Source organism: Pelecanus crispus, chromosome 6, assembly GCF_030463565.1.
Source record: "Pelecanus crispus isolate bPelCri1 chromosome 6, bPelCri1.pri, whole genome shotgun sequence".
Classification (NCBI taxonomy): domain Eukaryota; kingdom Metazoa; phylum Chordata; class Aves; order Pelecaniformes; family Pelecanidae; genus Pelecanus; species Pelecanus crispus.
Genome location: NC_134648.1, coordinates 2473155 through 2494331, shown reverse-complemented (window position 1 = coordinate 2494331; position 21177 = coordinate 2473155). Strand labels below are relative to the sequence as shown.

The following is a 21177-nucleotide window of genomic DNA, read 5'->3' as shown; positions in this document are numbered from 1 at the left end:
GTGCCCCCAGGCCGGGACCCGCGGCTGCCCCATCCCCGCGGCCCCGGGAGGCGCCGGGGCCCGCAGCGGGGGGCGGGGGTGTGGGGGGGGGTGTCCGGTCCCCGCACTCACCGGCGGCCGGGGCCGGGCCGGGGCCGGGGGGGAGCGGGCGGCGGCGCGCGCGGGGCCGGTGGCGGAGGCGGGAGGGGGCGGGGGCAGGAAGTGACCGGAGCCGCCCCGCCCCGCCCCGCCCCGCGCGTGCGCCCCGCGACGGGGGGGGGGGGGGGGGGGGGGCACCGGGACCGGGGGGAGGGGGGACCCGGCACGGCACCGGGGGACGGCGGGGACACGGGGGGACACGGGGGGCAGGGTCACTCCATAGGGCAGGGTCAGCCGGGGGCAGGGTCACTCCATAGGACAGGGTCACCCGGGGGCACGGTCACTCCATAGGGCAGGGTCACCCGTGGGCAGGGTCACCCGGGGGCAGGGTCACTCCATAGGACAGGGTCACCCGTGGGCAGGGTCACCCGGGGGCAGGGTCACTCCATAGGACAGGGTCACCCGGGGGCACGGTCACTCCATAGGGCAGGGTCACCCCGTGGGGCAGGGTCACCCGTGGGCAGGGTCACTCCATAGGGCAGGGTCACCCGTGGGCAGGGTCACCCGGGGGCAGGGTCACTCCATAGGGCAGGGTCACCCGGGGGCAGGGTCACCCGGGGGCAGGGTCACTCCATAGGGCAGGGTCAGCCGGGGGCAGGGTCACTCCATAGGACAGGGTCACCCGGGGGCACGGTCACTCCATAGGGCAGGGTCACCCGTGGGCAGGGTCACCCGGGGGCAGGGTCACTCCATAGGACAGGGTCACCCGTGGGCAGGGTCACCCGGGGGCAGGGTCACTCCATAGGACAGGGTCACCCGGGGGCACGGTCACTCCATAGGGCAGGGTCACCCCGTGGGGCAGGGTCACCCGTGGGCAGGGTCACTCCATAGGGCAGGGTCACCCGTGGGCAGGGTCACCCGGGGGCAGGGTCACTCCATAGGGCAGGGTCACCTGGGGGCAGGGTCACCCCGTGGGGCAGGGTCACCCGGGGGCAGGGTCACCCAGGGGCAGGGTCACTCCATAGGACAGGGTCACCCGTGGGGCAGGGTCACCCGGGGGCAGGGTCACTCCATAGGGCAGGGTCACCCGTGGGGCACGGTCACCCGTGGGCAGGGTCACCCGGGGGCAGGGTCACTCCATAGGGCAGGGTCACCCGTGGGGCATGGTAGCCCCGTGGGCAGGGTCACCCTGTGGGCACGGTAGCCCCGTGGGCAGGGTCACCCGTGGGCAGGGACACCCCATGGGCACGGTCTCCCCGTGGACAGGGTTGTTCCATGGGCAGGGTCACCCGTGGGCACAGTCACTCTGTGGGCAGTGTCACCCGTGGGCAGGGCCACCTCATGGGCACGGTCACCCTGGGGACAGGGTCGTCCCATGGGCATAGTCACCCCGTGGGCACTGTCACTCTGTGGGCATGATCACCCGTGGGCAGGGTCGCCCCGTGGGCAGGATCACCTGTGGGCAGGGACACCTCATGGGCACGTCACCCCGGGGACAGGGTCGTCCCATGGGCAGGGTCACCCCGTGGGGCACGGTCACCCTGGGGGCAGTGTCACCCGTGGGCATGGTCGCCCTGTGGGCAGGGTCACTCCCCCTGTACGGTGGCCGGGCACTGGTGGCACCCACTGAGCCTGGCCAGCACCACACCGTGCCCCATGTCCCCACAGGTGGCCGTGCCCCACCAAGCCCCCATCTTTGTGGGTGGCCACAGGGCTCGGCCCACACGTGGGGTCTGGCAGGATGTGGTGGGGGTCTCCCCAGCCGGGGGCACAGTGGGGACACGGGGGACGCCTGGCCCCGTGTCACCCCACAGCTGTGCTGGGCAGGGACGGGGGAGGCAGCTCACGGAGCTGCCGGTGGGGACCCCTCGGCCGGCGGGGGGGGGGAGAGCGGTGGGGGGCTCAGGGGTGATGGTGGTGGGTGGGTCAGAGGGGATGGCAGTGGGTGGCACTGGGGTGACAGCGGTGGGTGGCACAGGGGTGACAGTGGTAGGTGGGTCAGAGGGGATGGTAGTGGGTGGCACAGGAATGATGGCAGTGGGTGGCACAGGGCTGACAGCGGTGGGGGGCTCAGAGGGGATGGCAGTGGGTGGCACTGGGGTGACAGTGGTGGGTGTCACAGGGCTGAGGGCAGTGGGTGGCACAGGGGTGACAGCGGTAGGTGGGTCAGAGGGGATGGCGGTGGGTGGCACAGGGGTGACAGTGAGTGGCTCAGGGCTGAGGGCGGTGGGTGGCACAGGGGTGACAGTGGTGGGTGGCACAGGGGTGATGGCAGTGGGTGGCTCAGGGCTGAGGGTGGTGGGTGGGTCAGAGGGGATGGCAGTGGGTGTCAGAGCGGTGACAGTGGTAGGTGGCACAGGGATGACAGCGGTGGGTGGCACAGGGGTGACGGTGGTGGGTGGCAGAGGGGTGACAGTGGGTGGCAGAGGGGTGATGGTGGTGGGTGGCACAGGGGTGACGGCAGTGGGGGGCTCAGGGCTGAGGGCAGTGGGTGGCACGGGGGTGATGGTGGTGGTGGGTGGCCCAGGGGTGACGGTGGCAGCAGGTGGCACAGGTCTGAGAGCAGCGGGTGGCCCAGGTCTGAGGGCGGCGGGTGGCCCGGGGGTGATGGTGGCAGCGGGTGGCCCAGGTCTGAGGGCGGCGGGCGGCAGGTGGGCGAGGACAGCCCGCAGCAGGCGGGCGAGGTGGTGGCAGGCGCGGGAGCCCAGCAGCAGGTAGAGGCAGGGGTTGAGGCAGCTGCTGAGGTTGAAGGCCAGCCCCAGCACGTAGAAGAGGTGGCCGAGGGGGCTGGGGGCCACCAGCTGCAGCAGCTGGGTGACCTGGAAGGGCAGATGCAGCAGGATGTAGGCGCTCAGCGTGGCCACCACGATGTGCTGGAAGTGGGCGGGCGGGCGGGCGCCTTGGCCCCGCCGGCAGCGGGCCAACACCAAGGCGGCCCCGTGGCAAGCCACGACCACGCCGAAGGGCAGCAACCCTTCCACCACCACCTCCAACCAGCGCATCGGCACCTCCCAGCTCCCCCTCTTGCTCCGGCACACCACCAAACCGGGCAGCAGCTCCTCCGCCGCCGACAGCAGCGTATCCGGCACGCTGCAACCGCTTGCCGTCAGCCAGGCGCCCGCGCATAACATCGCCGGTAAACGGGACGGCCGCCGGCACCGGTACCAGAGCGGGGCGGCTACCAGCAGACAACGGTCCAGGCTGATGGCCGCCAGCAAGAAGAGCCCGCTGTAGTAGCCCAAGCCGTAGAGAAACTGGTGGAGGCGGCACAGGTGGGTGCCCAGCACCCACAGGTGACTGTGGGCCACCGACCAAATCTGCAGGACCGAGTTGGCGAGGAAGAGGAAGTCAGAAGCGGCCAGGCTGAAGATGAAGGCGGCCAGGCCCTGGCACCGCAGGCGCCAGCCGGTTAACCAGAGGGTGAAGGCGTTGGCAGGCAGCCCCAGCGCCGCGCAGGCCACCAGCAGCCGCCCGTCCCACGACAGGGTGCCGGGGGACCGCAGGGACAGGGTGGGGGGCTGCGTGGCGTTCGACAGCTCCATCGCCCCGGGCTCTGGCCCTGCGGGCAGCGCGGGTGGCTTTCAGGGCTGCGGGAAGGGGTGTCACCCCCTCCGGTGCCACCCCCTCCCATGTCACCCCCATCTTCCTCCCATGTCACCCCATCCTGCAGCACCACGCCGTTGTCCCCCACCCCAGAGCCCCCGACCCACCGCAACCTGGTTTTCTCCTACCCTCATTTTGGGGTACCCCCCCCCTTGTCCCCCACCGTGCCACCCTGTGCCCACCGAGTCCCTCATGCCCCAGCCAAGCCTGGGGATACCCCACCAGCCCCTCTGCTGCGGTGGTCCAGGGCAGTAAATACTGTAGGACCTACCTTAATGGTGGGGAGAGCCCAGCTGGAGGCGGCGGGTGGGGGGCACCCAGCTGCAGGGTGCCCTATATGTGGGAGCAGGTGGGAGGGGCTGCAGTTTTGAAGCTCCACCCACTATTCCCCCCCCCCCCTCCCGGCAGTGACCCCCCCCAAATCTCTCAAACACCCCCCCTGGCATTGGCCCTGCGTTTGGGGGGGGGCCAGGGTGGGGTGGCCCCAGCCCTGCCTCAGTTTCCCCACCCATCGGTGTGGGGGGCTTGTGGGGAGCCCGCTGCCCATTATCGGGCAGGGCAGCCGCTGCAGGCAGAGCGGAAGGGGCCCCGCTATCAGTGCTCCGGGACAGTGGCGTGGGGCAGGGGGGGCACCCGTGTGGCAGGACCCCCTTCTGACCCACGGCCACCCAGCGCTGGCCCCCGCGAAGCATCAGGTTGGAGGTCGCGGGGTAGCAGGGACCCCCCGTGGGTGGGGGCGTGGGGGACACGGGCGCCGTGGCCGTGCCAGCGGGCACGTGCAGGGGCCGGTGCAGCCGCGGTCCCGCGATGGCATCTCTCTGTCACCCGCTGGCTTCCTGCTGCCGCCTGCCCTGCCGCTGCTGAGCCAGGCCGATGGTATCGCAGGGTTATGGGGGGGCCGGGGGCCTGCGCCCGCCGCGGCATCCACACTTGGCACGTCCCTGCTGGGGGGATGGGTGTCTGGGCTGGGGACATGGGTGGTGGCTGCGGGTGTCAGTGCTGGGGACGTGGGTTGGTGCTGGGGATGTGGGTTGGTGCAAGGGACACGGGTGGTGGCCATGGGGTGAGAGCACTGGGGACATGGGTGGGTGCTGGGGATGTGGGTTGGTGCAAGGGACACTGGTGGTGGCCGTGGGTGTCAGTGCTGGGGACGTGGGTTGGTGCTGGGGACGTGGGTTGGTGCTAGGGGCACGGGTGATGGCCGTGGGTGTCAGCGCTGGGGACATGGGTTGGTATGACAGGGTTACGGGTGGTGGCTGTGGGTGTCATAGAATCGTTTAGGTTGGAAAAAACCTTTAAGATCATCCAGACACGGGTGGTGGCCATGGGTGTCAATGCTGGGGACATAGGTTGGTATTGTGGGGGACATGGGTGGTGGCCATGGGGTGAGAGCACTGGGGACGTGGGTTGGTGCTGGGGACGTGGGTTGGTATCACGGGGGACACGGGTGGTGGCCGTGGGTGTCAGTGTTGGGGATGTGGGTTGATGCAGGGGACGTGGGTTGTTGCCGGGGACACGAGTGGTGGCCGGGGGTGCCGTGGCCGCGTGGCTCTGCCCCGGCGTGAGGCCGTGGAGGGTGGCGGTGGCCGGTGGCCGTTTCCCGCCGCTAATCACCGCTAATTGGCTTTGCCCTGCCCTGGGCGCGGGAGCCCACGCGGGGGGGCCCATGGTAAGAGGATTTGATTTCCCTCCCGCCTTCTTAAGGCTCGGCCACCCCGGGGTCCCGCTCTCTGCCCGCCTGCCCGCCTGCCCACCCGGCCCCGGCCCCATGCCACGCACCCGGGGGGACAAAGGGACCCCCAAAAACACGGAGGCCCCGTGCAAGGGGAAAAGCAGGGAGGAGGGCGAGAAAACCCCCAAAGGCCCCGAGGACGGTGGCTCCCCGGGCACCAAGAGCTCCGAGTCCCGGCACGGCAGCCACGGGCAGAAGAATGGCAAGAAGGTCCCTGGGGACCCCCATGCTGCTGCCACCAAGACCTACTACCCCTTCCTCAACACCGTCTTCGGCAAGGTGGGGGATGGCCAGGCAGGGGATGGGGCGGGGGACATTTGGGGATGGAGGGGATATGGGGATGAGGTTGGGGATGCTCCGGACCCCTGGGGATGGAGGGAAAAATGAGGCACTGGGGATGGGGACGGGGACAGTCCAGGACCCTGCGGATGGAGGGGACATGGGGGCATAGGGGTGAGGTTTGGGGATGGTCTGGGACCCCCGGGGGATGGAGGGGACATGGGGCATTGGGGACAGGGTCAGGGATGCCCTGGAACCATGGGGATGGAGGGGACATGGGGCATTGGGGACAGGGTCAGGGATGCTCTGGAACCATGGGGATGGAGGGGACATGGGGCATTGGGGACAGGGTCAGGGATGCTCTGGAACCATGGGGATGGAGGGGACATGGGGCATTGGGGACAGGGTCAGGGATGCTCTGGAACCATGGGGATGGAGGGGACATGGGAGGCAGTGGGGATGGTGCTGGGGATATTCTGGGATGCTGGGGATGGAGGAGGAGACGCTCCAGGACCCCAGGGATGGAGGGGACACCCAGCGTGATACCCTGGGAAGGAGACCTCCGGGACTATGGCTCACCTTTGGCAGCACCCATGGGTGCTGGGCAAATCCTGCTGGGAGCTTGGGGGGTCCCAGACTGGGGCAGCCCCAGGGTGGGCGGTGGGAGAAGGGGGCCTGGGGGGCCGGGCGGGCTGGGGGTGCAGGCACGGGGCAGGGCAGGGCTTTGCCTCCAATCCCTCTAATCCCTCCCGCTGGAGTTAATTTTGGCCCACGCTTAACGAAGGTGACACTGCGGTTTGCTGGGCGGGGGGGTGTGGGGCTGAGCTGGGGCTGATTCTGTCCCCACCCCATGTGTGCCTGGCCCAGGAGCGGGAGCTGTCACCAGAGGAGCTGGATGGTGAGCTGGGGGGACACGGGGGGGCATGGCGGGCTGGGGTGGTCTGTGGGGATGGGGGACACGTGCCATGGACAACTCTGCCATGGGGCGTGGTGCCATGGGAATATGTGTCATGGAGGGCTCTTGCCATGGGGACACGTGTCATGGAGGGCCTTGCCATGGGGTGCAATGCCATGGCGCCACGTGCCATGGAGGGCTCTTGCCATGGGGACACGTGTCATGGAGGGCCTTGCCATGGGGTGCAATGCCATGGGGCCACGTGTCATGGAGGGCTCTTACCATGGGGGACACATGTCATGGAGGGCTCTGCCATGGAGCGCAATGCCATGGGGCCCACATGTCATGGAGGGCTCTTGCCATGGGTACACATGTCATGGAGGGTTCTGCCATGGGGACACATGTCATGGAGGGGTCTGCCATGGGGCGTGGTGCCACGGGGACATGTGGTATGGAGGGCTCTTGCCATGGCGCCATGTGTCATGGAGGGCTCTGCCATGGGGACATGTGTCATGGAGGGCTCTTCCAAGGGGCGCAGTGCCATGGAGACACGTGTCATGGAGGGCCTTGCCATGGGGTGCAGTGCCACGGGGACCACATGTCATGGAGGGCTCTTGCCATGGGGACACGTGTCATGGAGGGCTCTGCCATGGGGCGTGGTGCCATGGGGACATGTGGCATGGAGGGCTCTTGCCATGGCGCCATGTGTCATGGAGGGCTCTTCCAAGGGGTGCAGTGCCATGGAGACACGTGTCATGGAGGGCCTTGCCATGGGGTGCAATGCCATGGGGCCACGTGCCATGGAGGGCTCTTGCCATGGGGACACGTGTCATGGAGGGGTCTGCCATGGGGACACATGTCATGGAGGGCTCTGCCATGGCATGCAATGCCGTGGGGACACATGTCATGGAGGGCTCTTGCCATGGGGACATGTGTCATGGAGGGCTCTTCCAAGGGGTGCAGTGCCATGGGGCCACGTGCCATGGTACCGCATCCGAGGGGGGGGACACCTGACCCAGGCTGGCTCGGTGCCTGGGAGACCCCCCCATGCCTGACGGGGTCCACATGCCCACGTGTGCCCGCGTGTGTGGGCAGAGCTGCTGGACGCCTTCAAGGAGTTCGACACGGACCAGGACGGGTACATCAGCTACAAGGACCTGGGTGCCTGCATGCGCACCCTGGGATACATGCCCACCGAGATGGAGCTCATCGAGATCTCCCAACACATCAAGATGAGGAGTGAGCGTGGGGCCAGCTGCCGTGGGGCAAGGCCTGGGGGGAGGCTGGGGGGCAGGGGATGGGACGTGGGGCGCTGAGGTTGTCCCTTTCCCATGTGCAGTGGGCGGCCGCGTGGACTTTGAGGACTTTGTGCAGATGATGGGGCCGAAGCTGCGGGAGGAGACGGCCCACATGGTGGGCGTGAGGGAGCTCAAGATCGCCTTCCGTGAGGTATGGCCACTGCCACGGGGGACCACGGCCACGGGGTGATCGCAGGCATGGAGGGGACAGCGACCACAGAAAGATCATGGGGGGACAATGACCATGGGGGTGACCACAGGCATGGAGGGGTTGGTTACCACAAGAAGACCATGGGGTGACCATGATCACGGGGAAATGGTGACCATGGGGGTGACCACAGGCATGGAGGGGACAGCAACCATGGGAAGACCACAGGGTGACCATGACCACGGGTCAATGGTGACCATGGGGGTGACCACAGGCATGGAGGGGACAGTGACCATGGGAAGACCACGGGGTGACCATGACCATGGGGAAACAGTGACCATGGGGGTGACCACGGGCATGGAGGGGACAGCGACCATGGGAAGACCATGGGGTGACCATGACCACGGGGAAATTGTGACCATGGGCATGGAGGTGACGGTGACCATGGGAAGACCACGGAGAGACCATGACCACAGGGAAATGATGACCATGGGGGTGACCATGGGCATGGAGGTGATGGTGACCATGGGAAGACCACAGGGAGACCATGACCATGGGGAAACAATGACCATGGGGGTGACCATGGGCATGGAAGGGGACAGTGACCATGGGAAGACCATGGGGTGACCATGACTGCAGGGAAATGGTGACCATGGGGGTTACCATGGGCATGGAGGGGACAGTGACCATGGGAAGACCACGGGGAGACCTTGACTGCAGGGAAATGGTTACCATGGGGGTAACCACGGGCATGGAGGGGATGGTGACCACAAGAAGACCAGGGGGTGACCGTGGCCCTGGAGGGAGGGTGGTGGGGCCGGTGGAGAGGGTGACCCCAACCTGCGGGCGCCGCAGTTCGACGTGAACGGGGACGGGGAGATCAGCAGCGCGGAGATGCGGGAGGCCATCGCGGCGCTGCTGGGCGAGCAGCTGAAGGCACAGGAGGTGGACGAGATCCTGCAGGACGTCGACCTTAACGGGGACGGGCGCGTGGACTTCGACGGTGAGGGGGCCTCCCCTGCAGCCCCCCTGTGGCACGTGGCCGGGGGCTGCGAAAGGTGGCTCAGCCCCAGGTCCCCTCACACCCTCTTCCCTCGGCCCGCAGAGTTCGTTATGATGCTGTCATCGCGATAACGAAGCCTCGGGGCAGGAGGGGACCCGCCTCACCCCCACCCCGATCCTTATCAGGCGCTCCCTGCCCAGCCGATCAGCCCAACCTCTCTGCCAGCATTAGGGTTCAGAGTGAACAGCTGGAGCTGAACCCGTGGCTGGGAGCAGGGCACACACGAGACCCCCGACCCCAACAGCCCCCTGGGGCTGGCGGCAGAGCCGGGGGGGGAGGCTGGGGGACCCAATAAACCCTCTTGGACAGAGTGGAGGAAGGTGTCTGTCGGTCATTGGGAGGGGACACGGGGTGGGGTGTGACCGTCCCCAGCCCCTGCCCACCCTGAGCCACCCCAGGGAGGCAGCACAGGCTCAGTGCCAGGGGCGGGGGGGCATCCCACGGGGGACAGGGACAGCGGCTGCTCCTCCCCACGGCCCACGCAGCCGGCCCTGGGCGGGGGGCAGAGCAGGGGAGCTGGGGGAGAAGGCAGGGCAGGCAGGGTGCGGGCAGGGTGCGGGCAGGGTGCGGGCAGGTGCATGCCAGGTGCCTGCTCTGCACTGCTGCAGGCACAAAGCACCTGGGGAGCCCGCTGGGGTACAGGCAGGGCCCAGGGGTACAGGCAGGGCTCAGGGGTACAGGCAGGGTTCAAGGGTACAGGCAGGGCCTGGGGGTGCAGGCAGGGCCTGGGGGGTGCAGGCAGGGTTCAAAGGTACAGGCAGGGCTCAGGGGTACAGGCAGGGCTCAGCAGGTACAGGCAGGGCTCGGGGGTACAGGCAGGGCCCGGGGGTGCAGGCAGGGTTCAAGGGTGCAGGCAGGGCTCAGGGGTGCAGGCAGGGCCTGGGGGTGCAGGCAGGGTTCAAAGGTACAGGCAGGGCTCAGGGGTGCAGGCAGGGCCTGGGGGTGCAGGCAGGGTTCAAAGGTACAGGCAGGGCTCAGGGGTACAGGCAGGGCCCGGGGGTGCAGGCAGGGCCTGGGGGTACAGGCAGGGCTCGGGGGTACAGGCAGGGCCCGTGGGTACAGGCAGGGTTCAAGGGTACAGGCAGGGCCCGGGGGTACAGGCAGGGCCTGGGGGTGCAGGCAGGGCTCAGGGGTACAGGCAGGGCCCGGGGGTGCAGGCAGGGCCCGGGGGTACAGGCAGGGCCCGGGGGTGCAGGCAGGGTTCAAGGGTACAGGCAGGGCCCGGGGGTACAGGCAGGGCTCAGGGGTACAGGCAGGGCCCGGGGGTGCAGGCAGGGCCCGGGGGTGCAGGCAGGGTTCAAGGGTACAGGCAGGGTGCAAGGGTACAGGCAGGGCCTGGGGGTGCAGGCAGGGTGCAAGGGTACAGGCAGGGTGCAAGGGTACAGGCAGGGCCCGGGGGTGCAGGCAGGGTGCAAGGGTACAGGCAGGGTGCAAGGGTACAGGCAGGGCCCGGGGGTGCAGGCAGGGTTCAAGGGTACAGGCAGGGCCCGGGGCACCGGCTGCCAACCCGCGCTCTGCCATTGGCTGGATGATCCCCCTCGCTGTAACCAGCCGGCCAATCAGCATCCCCAAACCGTCTGTCCAATCAGCGCACACCAATTAATGTGTGTGTATGGGGGGGCGGGGTATCAACCCTCTGTGAGGTTTGCCCAAATGAACTGGCCAATCAGCGCGTGGGAGGGCAGCGGCTCAACCAATCCGCAGAGAGCCCCGTGCTGGCCAATAAGCACGGGCCGTCAGTGCCAGCTGGCCAATCAGCAGGCGGGGGGGTGGGCCCATGTGCCGTGGGGGCAGGCACGGCTGGGGGGGGGGGGGGGGCAAGCCCTGCTCCCCCCCGTGTCACCCCCTCCCCACGGCTGCGTGACCCGCGTGTCCGGGCTGGAGACACCCCCCTGGCAAAAAGGGGACCCTGGGAAGAGGCCGAGGGTGTCGTGCCCACCCCCCAAAAAAAAACCCGCGTGGGGCCGGTGGCTCCACTGGGGCTCGAACCCAGGACCTTCTGCGTGTAAAGCAGACGTGATCACCGCTACACTATGGAGCCGCCCGCGGGGGTCCTGTGACCCCCCCCCCAAATCCAGGGGGGGGACACGAGTGGACCCCGGGGGGGACACGAAGGGACCCCCGTCCCCCTCCCCACCACCCTCAGCCCCGGGGCTGGCAGCGCGGGGGGGGGGGTGGTCCCGGGACCCCCCCAAATCCAGCGGGAGACCCCAGGGGACACGAGTGGACCCCGGGGGGGACACGAAGGGACCCCCGTCCCCCTCCCCACCACCCTCAGCCCCGGGGCTGGCAGCGCGGGGGGGGGGGTGGTTCCGGGACCCCCCCAAATCCAGCGGGAGACCCCAGGGGACACGAGTGGACCCCGGGGGGGACACGAAGGGACCCCCGTCCCCCTCCCCACCACCCTCAGCCCCGGGGCTGGCAGCGCGGGGGGGGGGGGTGGTCCCGGGACCCCCCCAAATCCAGCGGGAGACCCCAGGGGACACGAGTGGACCCCGGGGGGGACACGAAGGGACCCCCGTCCCCCTCCCCACCACCCTCAGCCCCGGGGCTGGCAGCGCGGGGGGGGGTGGTCCCGGGACCCCCCCAAATCCAGCGGGAGACCCCAGGGGACACGAGTGGACCCCGGGGGGGACACGAAGGGACCCCCGTCCCCCTCCCCACCACCCTCAGCCCCGGGGGCTGGCAGCGCGGGGGGGGGGGGGTGGTCCCGGGACCCCCCCAAATCCAGCGGGAGACCCCAGGGGACACGAGTGGACCCCGGGGGGGACACGAAGGGACCCCCGTCCCCCTCCCCACCACCCTCAGCCCCGGGGCTGGCAGCGCGGGGGGGGGGGGGGGGGGGTGGTCCCGGGACCCCCCCAAATCCAGCGGGAGACCCCAGGGGACACGAGTGGACCCCCGGGGGGGACACGAAGGGACCCCCGTCCCCCTCCCCACCACCCTCAGCCCCGGGGCTGGCAGCGCCCGGCCGGGGGCCGGGCCCGGGGACCCCCGTGGGGTGTCCCCTGCCGTGGGGGGGGGGGGTGTCTCGGGGGGGTCCCGTGGGTGGCGGGGGGGGGGTCCCGTGGGTGGCTCTGTGGCGCAAGGGAGAGCGCGTTGGACTTCTAACGGGGGGCGGCCATTCAAAGGTTGTGGGTTCGAGTCCCGCCAGAGTCGCTGATTTTTGCTGCGGGGGTGGGGGACACACGGACACGACCCACGGACACGGGGACCCCTCCCAGGACAGCCCCGGGGGCTGTGGGCCAGCGTGGGTGGGACCACAGCCCTTGGAGTTCAGCCCCCCCCCTTGTGGGTTTGACCCCCACTTCTGGCAGCCTGCAGCCCCCTTTTTTTGCTGGGGGGGGACAGACCCCCAGACTGCCACAGGGGGCGCTTGGGGGGGGGGAGGGGGGGGGGGCCACCCACGGTGTGCATTGAGCACCCACGGTGGCATCGTGGGGGGGGCACCTACCAAGGTGCCCACGGGGCCAGGATGAGGAGGAGGAGGAAGAAGAGGAAAATTGGGGAGCACGTGTCCCCCCCCCGGCGCCCCCCCACAGCAGGAGCTGCCCGGGTAGCTCAGCCGGTAGAGCATCAGACTTTTAATCTGAGGGTCCAGGGTTCAAGTCCCTGTTCGGGCGCTGCCACCCCAATATTTTTTGGGGGGGTACAGGAGCCCTGCGGGCATAGATTGGTCCCATAGCCCCCCGCAGTGTCCCAGGAGCAAGGGGGGGGTCCCCGATATCAGCGCTCCCCCCCCCATACACACACACAGAGCAGGCGCAGGCGGGCTGGGACAATGGCAGATTTTAATTTAGTTGCTTTCCTGGAGGGAGGAGGAAAAAAAAAAAAATGAAAAAGACAAAAAAAAAAAAAGAACAAAAAGGCATCATACACCTCCCATTTTTTTTTTCAGTTTTGGGGGTGCAGAGACCCCCCCCTCGCGCAGCGCATCTCCCCACCCCTGTAGTGTTTGGGGGTGCAAGGGCCTGCTGCTCCCCGGAGATGGATGGGAGAGACAACACCCCCCCCCCCCAAAATCCAGTACCTCCCCCATGCCCTGAACATCCTACGGGAAGGCACGTGGAGGGGGGGGGACACCCCGGGGGGGGTGGGGGGACGGGGCACCCCAGCCTGGGGGTAACTGGGTGCCCCCCGCTCCCCCGTGGGCAGGGAGAGAAGGGGACCCCGGTCCTTTCTATATATAATACACATGGATAGAACAGGCTGCTGGCACCCCGAAAGCACCCGAGTGCTTGGGGAGGGCGGAACGAAAAAAAAAAAAACACAAAAATAAGGGAAAGGGGGTGGGAAGAGACCAAGGCCAGCCTCGGGCTCGCCCCGCTGCGCCCACCACCCGGGCAGAACCGGCCCCTGCCCTCCCCGGGGGTTGTGCCCCCCGCCCCGGGGGGCCACCCAGGGCACCGGTGTCTCCTGCGCCGGGGCGGGGACGAAGGGGAACCCCCCTGGTTGTCCCCGAAGCGGGTTGGGGATGAGGGGGGGGACACCCCCACACCCCGTGCCAGTTCCTGCTCCTCGCCCCCGGCACCCAAGGTCAGTTTGGATCGGCTAAGGCAACCCCGGCAGGCGCTCCCGGCCACGCGTGGGGGGCAGGCGGGCGGTTAAGACAGACGGACAGACAAGACGGCGGGGTTGTGGCGAGCACCAGGCGGTGCCGGCCCGGCGTAGCGGCTTTCCCTTGGCAGCCGGCCGGGCCTTTGCCCCCCGCTCTGCCCGCCACTCCTCCCCGCCGGCTCAAAAAATGTCCGGGCACAAGGTCCAGTCCTGCTTCTCTTTGCTCTCCCAGTAGCCGCCCTTGTAGACGTGCGCCAGCTCCTGGGTGACGGGGGTCCTTCTTGCGCTCGAACCACAGCGGCTTGTAGGGGTCGTAGGGGGGTCCCTGGGGGGGGGCACAGGGAAAGGGGGTGAGGGCCGTGGGGTGCGGGCTGAGGGGGGCCGCTTGTCCCCTTCCTTACCGTCCTCAGTGGCTCTGGCAGCTTCGGCCTCGCGCCTCTTGCGGGAGATGCGTTGTTTCTCCTCCAGCCGCTGCTTTTCGGCGTTGGCTTCGTCCCAGCGACCGTTCTCCATCAAGCGCTGGTCGGGGCGCCGGCGGCTATCCGTAGGAGCCGTGCCGTTCTCCGGGGCGTTGAGCGTTAACGCCAGCTCCGAAAAATAATACATGTTCTCCGCGTATTTCCTGCGCCGGGGAAGGGGAACGGAGCTCAGTCCCGCCGCCGACGGGCTTCACGCCTGGCCCCGCTTCCCTGCTCTTCGCCGTGGACTCGGAGCCGGCCCCCTCCCAGCTCCCAGGACACCTTTTGTTCCGTGTCCCCTACTCACGGGAGCGGGTTCCTCTTCCACAGCAGCACCCGGCTGTCCTCAGCCTCGTGGGCCTTCTGCCGCCCCTCTGCTCCGTTGTCCCCAGTGCCCTGTGTCACCTTGTAGCAGTCCATCTTCTCATCCCAGGTGCCCAGCAGGACAAAATGCACCTTCCCCGCGGGGTCTGTCACCTCCCCGGTGACCTGCCAGGACAGGGGACAGCCTAAATCAGGACACCCAGGAGCCACGAGCACCCCAGCGCATCCCGCCCAGCCTCCCTGTACCCCTACCTTCCTCGCCACGTCCCGTGAGAAGTAGCTGTAAGGAACGAATTTGAGGTTGCACTTGTCGCCTGTCTTGTGATTGACGATCTCGATTTCACCCGACTGTGGAGGGGAGGAGGAGACAGTCAGATCCGGCCCGTGGCCCTTTCCCCGGTGGCGGGGGAAACTGAGGCACGGGGCGACGTGGGGATCCATGCCGCTGTACGGGAGCGGCACAAAGGGGTCGCGGAGAACGCTGTCGCCGGGCTTTCATCCCACCTGGTCTATCCAGAGCTTGCCCACGATGATGTTGTGCACGGTGGTGGTGACTTTTTTCCACGTGTAGTGGTTGCCGGAAGAGTGGAAGACGCAGTGGATGGTACCTGGGGACGGAAGGCTGTGCCGGGAATGGTTCCCTGGAGCCTGCCCGGCCCACGGAAACTCGAGCGGTCCCCAAACCCACCCCACTCCCATGCGCAGCAGACGTCCTTCCCTTCCCAAAGCGTTTCCCGGTGCCGCGGAGCTCACCCAGAGGCATGATGGAGAGGTATTTGCCTCGGAACTTGCTGGTGATTTTGATTTCCTGGCGAAGCGTCCAGCCGTGCTTGGAGTCGGCGTGGTGGGCAGCGGCTGGCGGGTGATGGCTCACCTGGCCCCGGGAGAGGGGAGAGGTCAGCGCCAGCCACCCCGAGCGAGCCGGTGGGCCCGGAGGAGCGGGGTTGGCGGTACCTGCTCGCAGAGGGAGCGGTAACCGTTCTCCTCCAAGCGATCCAGCTCAAAGGTTTCTCCTAGGAGAGGGTTGAAGGGCTTGCTGGTGCGGAAGACGGTGGTGGAGTAGGACGAGACAGTGAAAGCGGCCACGTAACACAGCTGCTCCAGCGAGCTTTCGCACTTGGCCGCCCGGTCGAGCAGCTCGTGGTACTCCAGGTCCTCCGTCAGGCGTTGCAGCATGGACAGGGGCTCGTTGAAGTTCACCTGGAGGGGAGCGAGAGGTTAAGAAGGCGGGTCCTGGGGTGCCCTGCACCCACCCAGCCGGCTGCGTCCCCGCTCACCGGCATGGGGATCTTGGATAACTCCTTCCCGATGCAGTTTTTCATGATGCTCCAGAGGTTGAGGCTGTAGTTGGGTTTGTAGGGGATGCGGGTTCTCTTCTCCTTCTTGGTGTCCTCTACCTGGTGCTTGTACTGAGGGCAAGACGAGGGCTGCCGCAACGCCGCCGTGACCCCCCCCACACCCCTCCGCGGGAGGAAACCGTGGGCACCCCAAGCCCAGCCTCGCAGCCGCCCCTGCCGGCAGCCCCGTTCCTCCAAAAGCCGGCTCGGCACAGGACGCTGGCGGAAAAAAATCCCTCCTACCTGCTCATCCAGGCTGATATCGCTGCTGGTGCCGCTGATGTTGCTGCCAGTGCGCCTGGGGAGGGGGGGGAGAGGGGCAGAATCAGGCCCGAGCAGGGGGCAGGGGGTGGGAGGGCAGCCCCGTGCCCCGGCACTCACTTGTGACCCATGCTCTCTGGCACGGTGATGATCTCTGGGGCGTCAAAGAACTCGTTGTCATCGTCCTCGTCGCTCAGGTCACCTTTCGCAGGGCAGCACGGATCTGGGCACGGGGAGGGAGAAGAGGGCAGTTGAGGCAGCGAGTACAAGGTTCCTCCCAATTTCCCCCAGCGGGTTCTGGAAGGTTCCCCGTCACCACCAGCCACACGAGGGGCCACACGCTGGACCGAGGGCCGGCAGACAAGGCTTAGGAGGAGCAGGGGCAGAGCGAGCAGGTTTTGCGTGCCGCAGGGCAGCGAGCTGCCTCACTGTAAGCGTCGCAGCCCACTCGGTTGTGCGGGAGAGACTGGACGGACCTATTGCTCGGCATCAGAAGCTGATCCTGGCTCAGGGAAGGGTCTGGAAGCAGCTGGGGGTTACCCCAGGCACAGTGCTGGTGGCTTCCCTTAGCTCCGTCCCGCAATATCAGCTCCGTCGCGCGCCACCGCCGCTCGCTCCCCGCCAGCCGGCCCCCAGCACGTGGCGCAGGGGCTGCGGGCAGTACCTTTGACGGAGCCGCCGGCGCCGGACGCGCTGGCGGGCAGGACAGTGGCGCCGCGAAAGGCCCTCTCCAGGTGGTTGTGCTGCTTGGCCAGCTGCTCCAGCGTCTCCTCCAGCCGGATACGCTGGTCCCGCTCATGCTGCAGCGATTTCTGCCACTTCTTGCTGTGGGTCTGGGCCAGCATCAGAAAATCCCGGCAGGCCTGTGAGGAGAAAGGGGGGCCCCATCAGCGCACAGTCAGCATGCGGGAGGGTCAAATCCCCGCCGTGGGACCCCGCCCCACGGGATGGGGTGCAGACTCACGTTGATCATGGCGTTGGAGGTGATGCGGAAGAGGGTGGCTCGCTCGTTCACCTGCTTGATCTTCTCGGTGCTCTCGGCTGGCAGCCGGAGGGTTTCCAGCTCGCTGAGGGAACGCTGCAGGGCCGTGCCGTGCTTGGCGATCAGGTCGTTGCAGGTGCTCAGATCCTCCACCTTGCTGGATAAGGTGCGCAGCGTGCTCTGCAGCTCCGTCTTGTCCGTCTGTGACACCGACTCGTCACCGGAGTCATCTGCCAGCGGGAAGGGACGTTAGTGTGGCCCTGTGGGGACCTCTCTCTCCTCCCAGGACACGGGGGAAGAAGGGGAAGCTGCGCGCTGGGAGCAGCGGGAGCATCTGCCCTCTGAGCCATGCCAGGCTCTGACCCTGGCACCGCCAGGATGGGCACAGCAGGAGACCCCCTCCAGCTCCCTGAGGGGCTGGGGGCCACTCATGGGGCGCTCCCGGCTGGTGATGTCGTGGCAGGGAGTGGCAGCTCGGAGCAGATGGCCGATCTGCTGGTGCGCGAGCAGCCACGTTAGCGAGGAAGCGCGTGCCAGGCTGCTGGCGGCTCCTCAAGCCAGGTAGCAGGGAAACCCGGCTCCGTGCCGGCACGGCCGCAGCAGGCAGGACAGCGTTGCCGAGCTCACGCATGGACGGCTGCAGCCGCCCCTTCTGAATCCCGCTCAGGGAGCGGCTGCCAGCACCCCAGGCCACGCGCTGCGACGCTGTCCCTGCGCAGCACCCCAGCTGGGCACGGGAGACGGATAGGGAAAAGCAGGTTGCGTTTCTGGTCAGCAGCGAGCAAAGGGGACTTGGGAATAGGGAGGGGACGAGGGGCGACATTCTGTAGAGGGACAAAACAGCGCCTGGGCCCAAGGAGCACGACCCACGCAGGCGTAGCAGGGGGCTGACACGTGCTGCTTGGCTCCAGGGGGGATGGAACGGCACCTGGGGGCCGGAAAGGCACCCCAGCGCACGGGCCGTACCTGACTCCTCCAGCATCTTGACAGCTTTGGCCTTGGCCAGCTCCAGGGCGGTGACCCAGCGTTGCCGTTCCACCTCCGAGCTGGCCTTCAGGTGGTAGGTTTGGGCTCCGCCGTTGGAGATGATGAAATTGCAGGAGTCCTCCACGGTGATGTTGGCCGTGGCCAGGTTGATGGTGCCGCGGCAGGTATGCCGCATCTCCGCCTTGGACCTGCGCGGGGAGGCAGAGCCGGGGCACGGTCAGGGGGCTGGAGGAAGGAGGTGCCCCGTAGCCCGGCCCGGGCGGGAGCTGAACCCTCGGGGGGCCATGGCGGGGGCCTGGCATTCCCCACCCTGCAGGCTGGACTATTAATAGGGCACCGGCTCCGGCCCCGGGCGGTTTTGCCAAGCTGGGCGGGCACGCAGCCGGCATGGGGTTTCACTGCCAGCACCGGAACGGGGCCAAAGCTGGCAACGCTGCTTTGGGGGGCGGAGGGGAGGGCGCAGGGAGGGGTCCGCAGCCCCCCAGGCAGGGCCCAGCAGCCCCTAGGAGCAGCCTCGGGGACCCCACCGGGCTCCCCTTGGTGCCTCCCGCATCCCGGCACGGCCTGGGAGAAAGGATGGAGTCACCGGAACGGTGCAAGGCCGTGCCAGCCCGGCACACCCCTTCCACGTCACCGGGTCTGCCGGGAGAGGGAGGGAGGGAACCGGAGCTGGCTGGGACACCCCCAGCCCGGCCCGGGGGGCCGGTGCCTCCCCCCGGGCTGTAACCGGAGCTGGCAGCTGCCTGCAGGCTCCAGTTGCCCCATGAATAATGGAAGCCCGGGGAGGGGCAGGGCCCCCGCGGCCGGGCTCAGGTGTCCCCGTGGGGACCAAGCGGTGCCACGGCGGGGAGGGGCCGGCGCCGCCGCCAGCCTGGCCCCCGGTGCCACCGGGGAAGGGCTGCTCGGGGAGGGACACCGAGACCCCCGGCAAGGCAGGCAAGCGGGTCCCCCGCGAACAGCGCCGGGGCCAGGCTGCCCGCTCCGCCCGGGCGGGGAGGTGACAGCCCGGTCCCCTCCCCACCTGGCACCGGGGGACCGCGGGCAGCACCGAGGCCTCACCGGCTCGGGGACGCATCCACACCAGCCCCCACGCCCCGGGGCTTGGCGGCGGGGAGAGGGGGCCGGGCCCAAGGTCACGGCGGGGGGATTTGGGGGCGGGGGGAGGGGGGGCAGCGGAGCCTGCCGGGAGGGGGGTGCGGCGGGGCCGGGGCGGGTCCCCGGTAGCGTACCGGTAGTAGCTGAGGAGGCCGTTGCTGAGCACGAACCAGCGGCGCTGGTAGCCCTTGATGTAGTTGGTCCACTTGAAGAGCCAGCCCTCACGGGCCGAACCGGACCCGGCGCCGCCCGCCCCGGAACCGCCGCCCCCCGCCGCTGCCGCCGCCGCCGCCGCGCCCGCCCCCGGGCCTGGGCCCGCCCCACCGCCCGCCGCCGGTGAGGGCAGGGCGGGGGCCGCACCGGGCGCCGCGGGCAGCGCCATGGGGCCGGGCAGCGCCGCCGCCGCCGGGCCGGGGCCCGCGGCCCCCGAGCGCAGCTCCGCCATCGCCGCCGCCGCCGCCGCCCCGCCGCGCTGTCGTCACTCGCCCCGCCCCCTGACGCGCCTCATTGGCGGCGGCGTCTTCCGCGCGCACCGCCCCGACAGGCGGATTGGTGCCGTCGCCCGCGCGGGGCGGAGCCTGCGCTCCCATTGGCTGCTGGCGCGCTTGCGCTAAGGCTGTGAGGCTGCGCGCCCCGCCCTTCGCCTCCCCACTTGTCCTCTCGCCCGTCTGTCTCCGCGGCGGACCAATGAGCGGAGGAGAGGCGAGCCGCGCGTCACTGACGTCAGGGCGCGCTTGGCGGAGCGGTGACTCATCCCGCCAGTGATTGGGGGCGGGTCTTCCCGCTGCTCGCGCCGCCATTGGCTGAGACGTTGGCCTGTCACCGGGGCCGGCGCTGACCTCTGAGCGGGACGGGGCGGCGAGGCCTAGGGCCCGGCCCCGGCGGGGACCGAACCGCTCCCGGGGCAGCCTTGGGGCGGCCCTGCCCGGCGGAACCGGTCGTTACCGCAGGGGCTTCCCCTTAGGGCCCCCCCGGGTCCCCTGAAAGCCCGGGGCGGGCGGCGGGGCCCGAGTTCTGCTCCGCCCCGGGGGCCCCTTTTGTGGGGGGGGGGGGGGGGGTGTGCCGGTCCCCTGTGCCCCCCGGAGAAGGAGAGGCCACGCTCCCGGCAGTATACAATTCATCTTTATTTACAATACCCTATAAAAATGTAAATTTAGAAATTTTATTTCTCATTAACCAGAACCAAAAACCGGGCAAGGGGAAAAAGGGGGCCCAAAAAAAAAAAAAAAAAACCCCAAAACAAACCCAAACGAAAAAAAAAAAAAAAAAGCACAAAAGGAGGGGGAAAAAAAAAATAATAAATGAACTTTCCACTTGATCGGTCAGAGGAAAATGAGGGGGCGAGGGCGGAGGGGGCCGGGAAGCAGCCGAGGGGAGGGAGCTGGTTAATGCCAGGGAGGAGTTACCGGTTGTAAAATACCTCTATGTGCAAATCTTTTTGTTTTTCTTTTTAAAAGCAAGAAAAAAAAAAAACAAACCAAACCAGTAAAATTAACCCCTCCCTCCACCACACTCCCCAAGGAACAGAACAGCAGAATCCACCCGGATTTGGAGGAGAGGAAGGCCAAGGGCATGGCCGAGCCGACCCCCCTCGGCCTCCGGAGCTGCTGGGACCGAACCTGGGGCGCGGGCGAGCGAAGGGCGAGGGAAGGAGCCGAGGGAAGGAGCCGACTCTCGGGAAGACAAAGGCCAAGTGTGCAAAAGAGGTGCGACGCACGCTTGCGTGCGCAGCCGGGGAAGGGCAGGGACCAAACCTCAGTGCTTGGAGGGGCTGGGGAAGGACCGGGGAAGGAGGGGAGGGCACCCTGCCGCCCTGCAGACGGAGCAAGGAGGGGGCTTCTCCCTTCCCGGGACCGGCGGGGCGCCCGCCTTCCTCAGTAGTGTGCGTGTGTGTGTGTGTGTGTGTGTGGGGAGAAGCAGCAGCCGGTATGGGGGAGCGGAAGGGGCTTGGGTGCAGCAGGGAGACGCAGCGTTTCGTGGGGGAGGGCAGGGAGCAGCCAAACCCTCCCCTCACCCCCAGGCAGGATCGTGGCGGGGGACGGGAGGCGCCTCCTGCACCAGCTATGCCAGGGGACGCCGT

The 21177-nt window shown here is 68.3% G+C and overlaps 3 protein-coding genes and 3 non-coding genes across 6 annotated transcripts; 3 read left to right on the top strand and 3 right to left on the bottom strand.

The window, feature by feature from the left end:
- Positions 1-976: 976 nt before the first annotated feature.
- On the bottom strand, positions 977-3620 carry GPR152 (G protein-coupled receptor 152). The gene is made up of 3 exons (XM_075712352.1): positions 2687-3620; positions 1926-2251; positions 977-1030 (listed from the first exon to the last, which is right to left on the bottom strand). The coding sequence occupies exons 1-3, from the start codon at positions 3618-3620 to the stop codon at positions 977-979; spliced, it is 1314 nt and encodes a 437-aa protein (XP_075568467.1).
- A 1829-nt stretch (positions 3621-5449) lies between these two features.
- Positions 5450-9167, top strand: CABP4 (calcium binding protein 4). Its single transcript, XM_075711753.1, has 6 exons — positions 5450-5692; positions 6560-6590; positions 7683-7826; positions 7927-8036; positions 8889-9036; positions 9139-9167. Exons 1-6 carry the CDS (start codon positions 5450-5452, stop codon positions 9165-9167), a joined length of 705 nt encoding a protein of 234 aa, XP_075567868.1.
- Positions 9168-11064: 1897 nt separating this feature from the next.
- On the bottom strand, positions 11065-11137 carry TRNAV-UAC (transfer RNA valine (anticodon UAC)). Its single transcript has one exon. It is a non-coding gene; the product is annotated as a tRNA-Val (tRNA).
- Positions 11138-12169: 1032 nt separating this feature from the next.
- TRNAR-UCU (transfer RNA arginine (anticodon UCU)) lies at positions 12170-12255 on the top strand. The gene is given in 2 exon segments: positions 12170-12206; positions 12220-12255. It is a non-coding gene; the product is annotated as a tRNA-Arg (tRNA).
- Positions 12256-12646: 391 nt separating this feature from the next.
- TRNAK-UUU (transfer RNA lysine (anticodon UUU)) lies at positions 12647-12719 on the top strand. The gene has a single exon. It is a non-coding gene; the product is annotated as a tRNA-Lys (tRNA).
- A 1098-nt stretch (positions 12720-13817) lies between these two features.
- OSBP (oxysterol binding protein) lies at positions 13818-19542 on the bottom strand. Its single transcript, XM_075712045.1, is given in 15 exon segments — positions 13818-13926; positions 13928-13974; positions 14052-14275; positions 14419-14600; positions 14688-14783; positions 14940-15043; positions 15189-15309; positions 15390-15635; positions 15713-15844; positions 16016-16070; positions 16154-16256; positions 16698-16896; positions 16998-17245; positions 17982-18190; positions 19232-19542. Coding segments are annotated over 15 exon segments (2370 nt in total). The 3' UTR covers positions 13818-13833.
- Between the last annotated feature and the right edge of the window lie 1635 nt (positions 19543-21177).

Bases quoted from the DNA above. Each gene is read 5' to 3' on its own strand.
- GPR152 (XM_075712352.1), bottom strand. From the start codon at position 3,620: ATGGAGCTGTCGAACGCCACGCAGCCCCCCACCCTGTCCCTGCGGTCC. The intron at 2,252-2,686 runs TCACCCCCGGGC...CCACCGCCATCC, and splicing joins TGGGCCACCCGCTGCCACCA to CCTCTGACCCACCTACCGCT. The intron at 1,031-1,925 runs GTGAGCTGCCTC...CCCTGCCCCCAG, and splicing joins GGGTCCCCACCGGCAGCTCC to GTGACCCTGCCCTATGGAGT.
- CABP4 (XM_075711753.1), top strand. From the start codon at position 5,450: ATGCCACGCACCCGGGGGGACAAAGGGACCCCCAAAAACACGGAGGCC. The intron at 7,827-7,926 runs GTGAGCGTGGGG...TCCCATGTGCAG, and splicing joins CCAACACATCAAGATGAGGA to TGGGCGGCCGCGTGGACTTT. The intron at 8,037-8,888 runs GTATGGCCACTG...CGGGCGCCGCAG, and splicing joins TCAAGATCGCCTTCCGTGAG to TTCGACGTGAACGGGGACGG.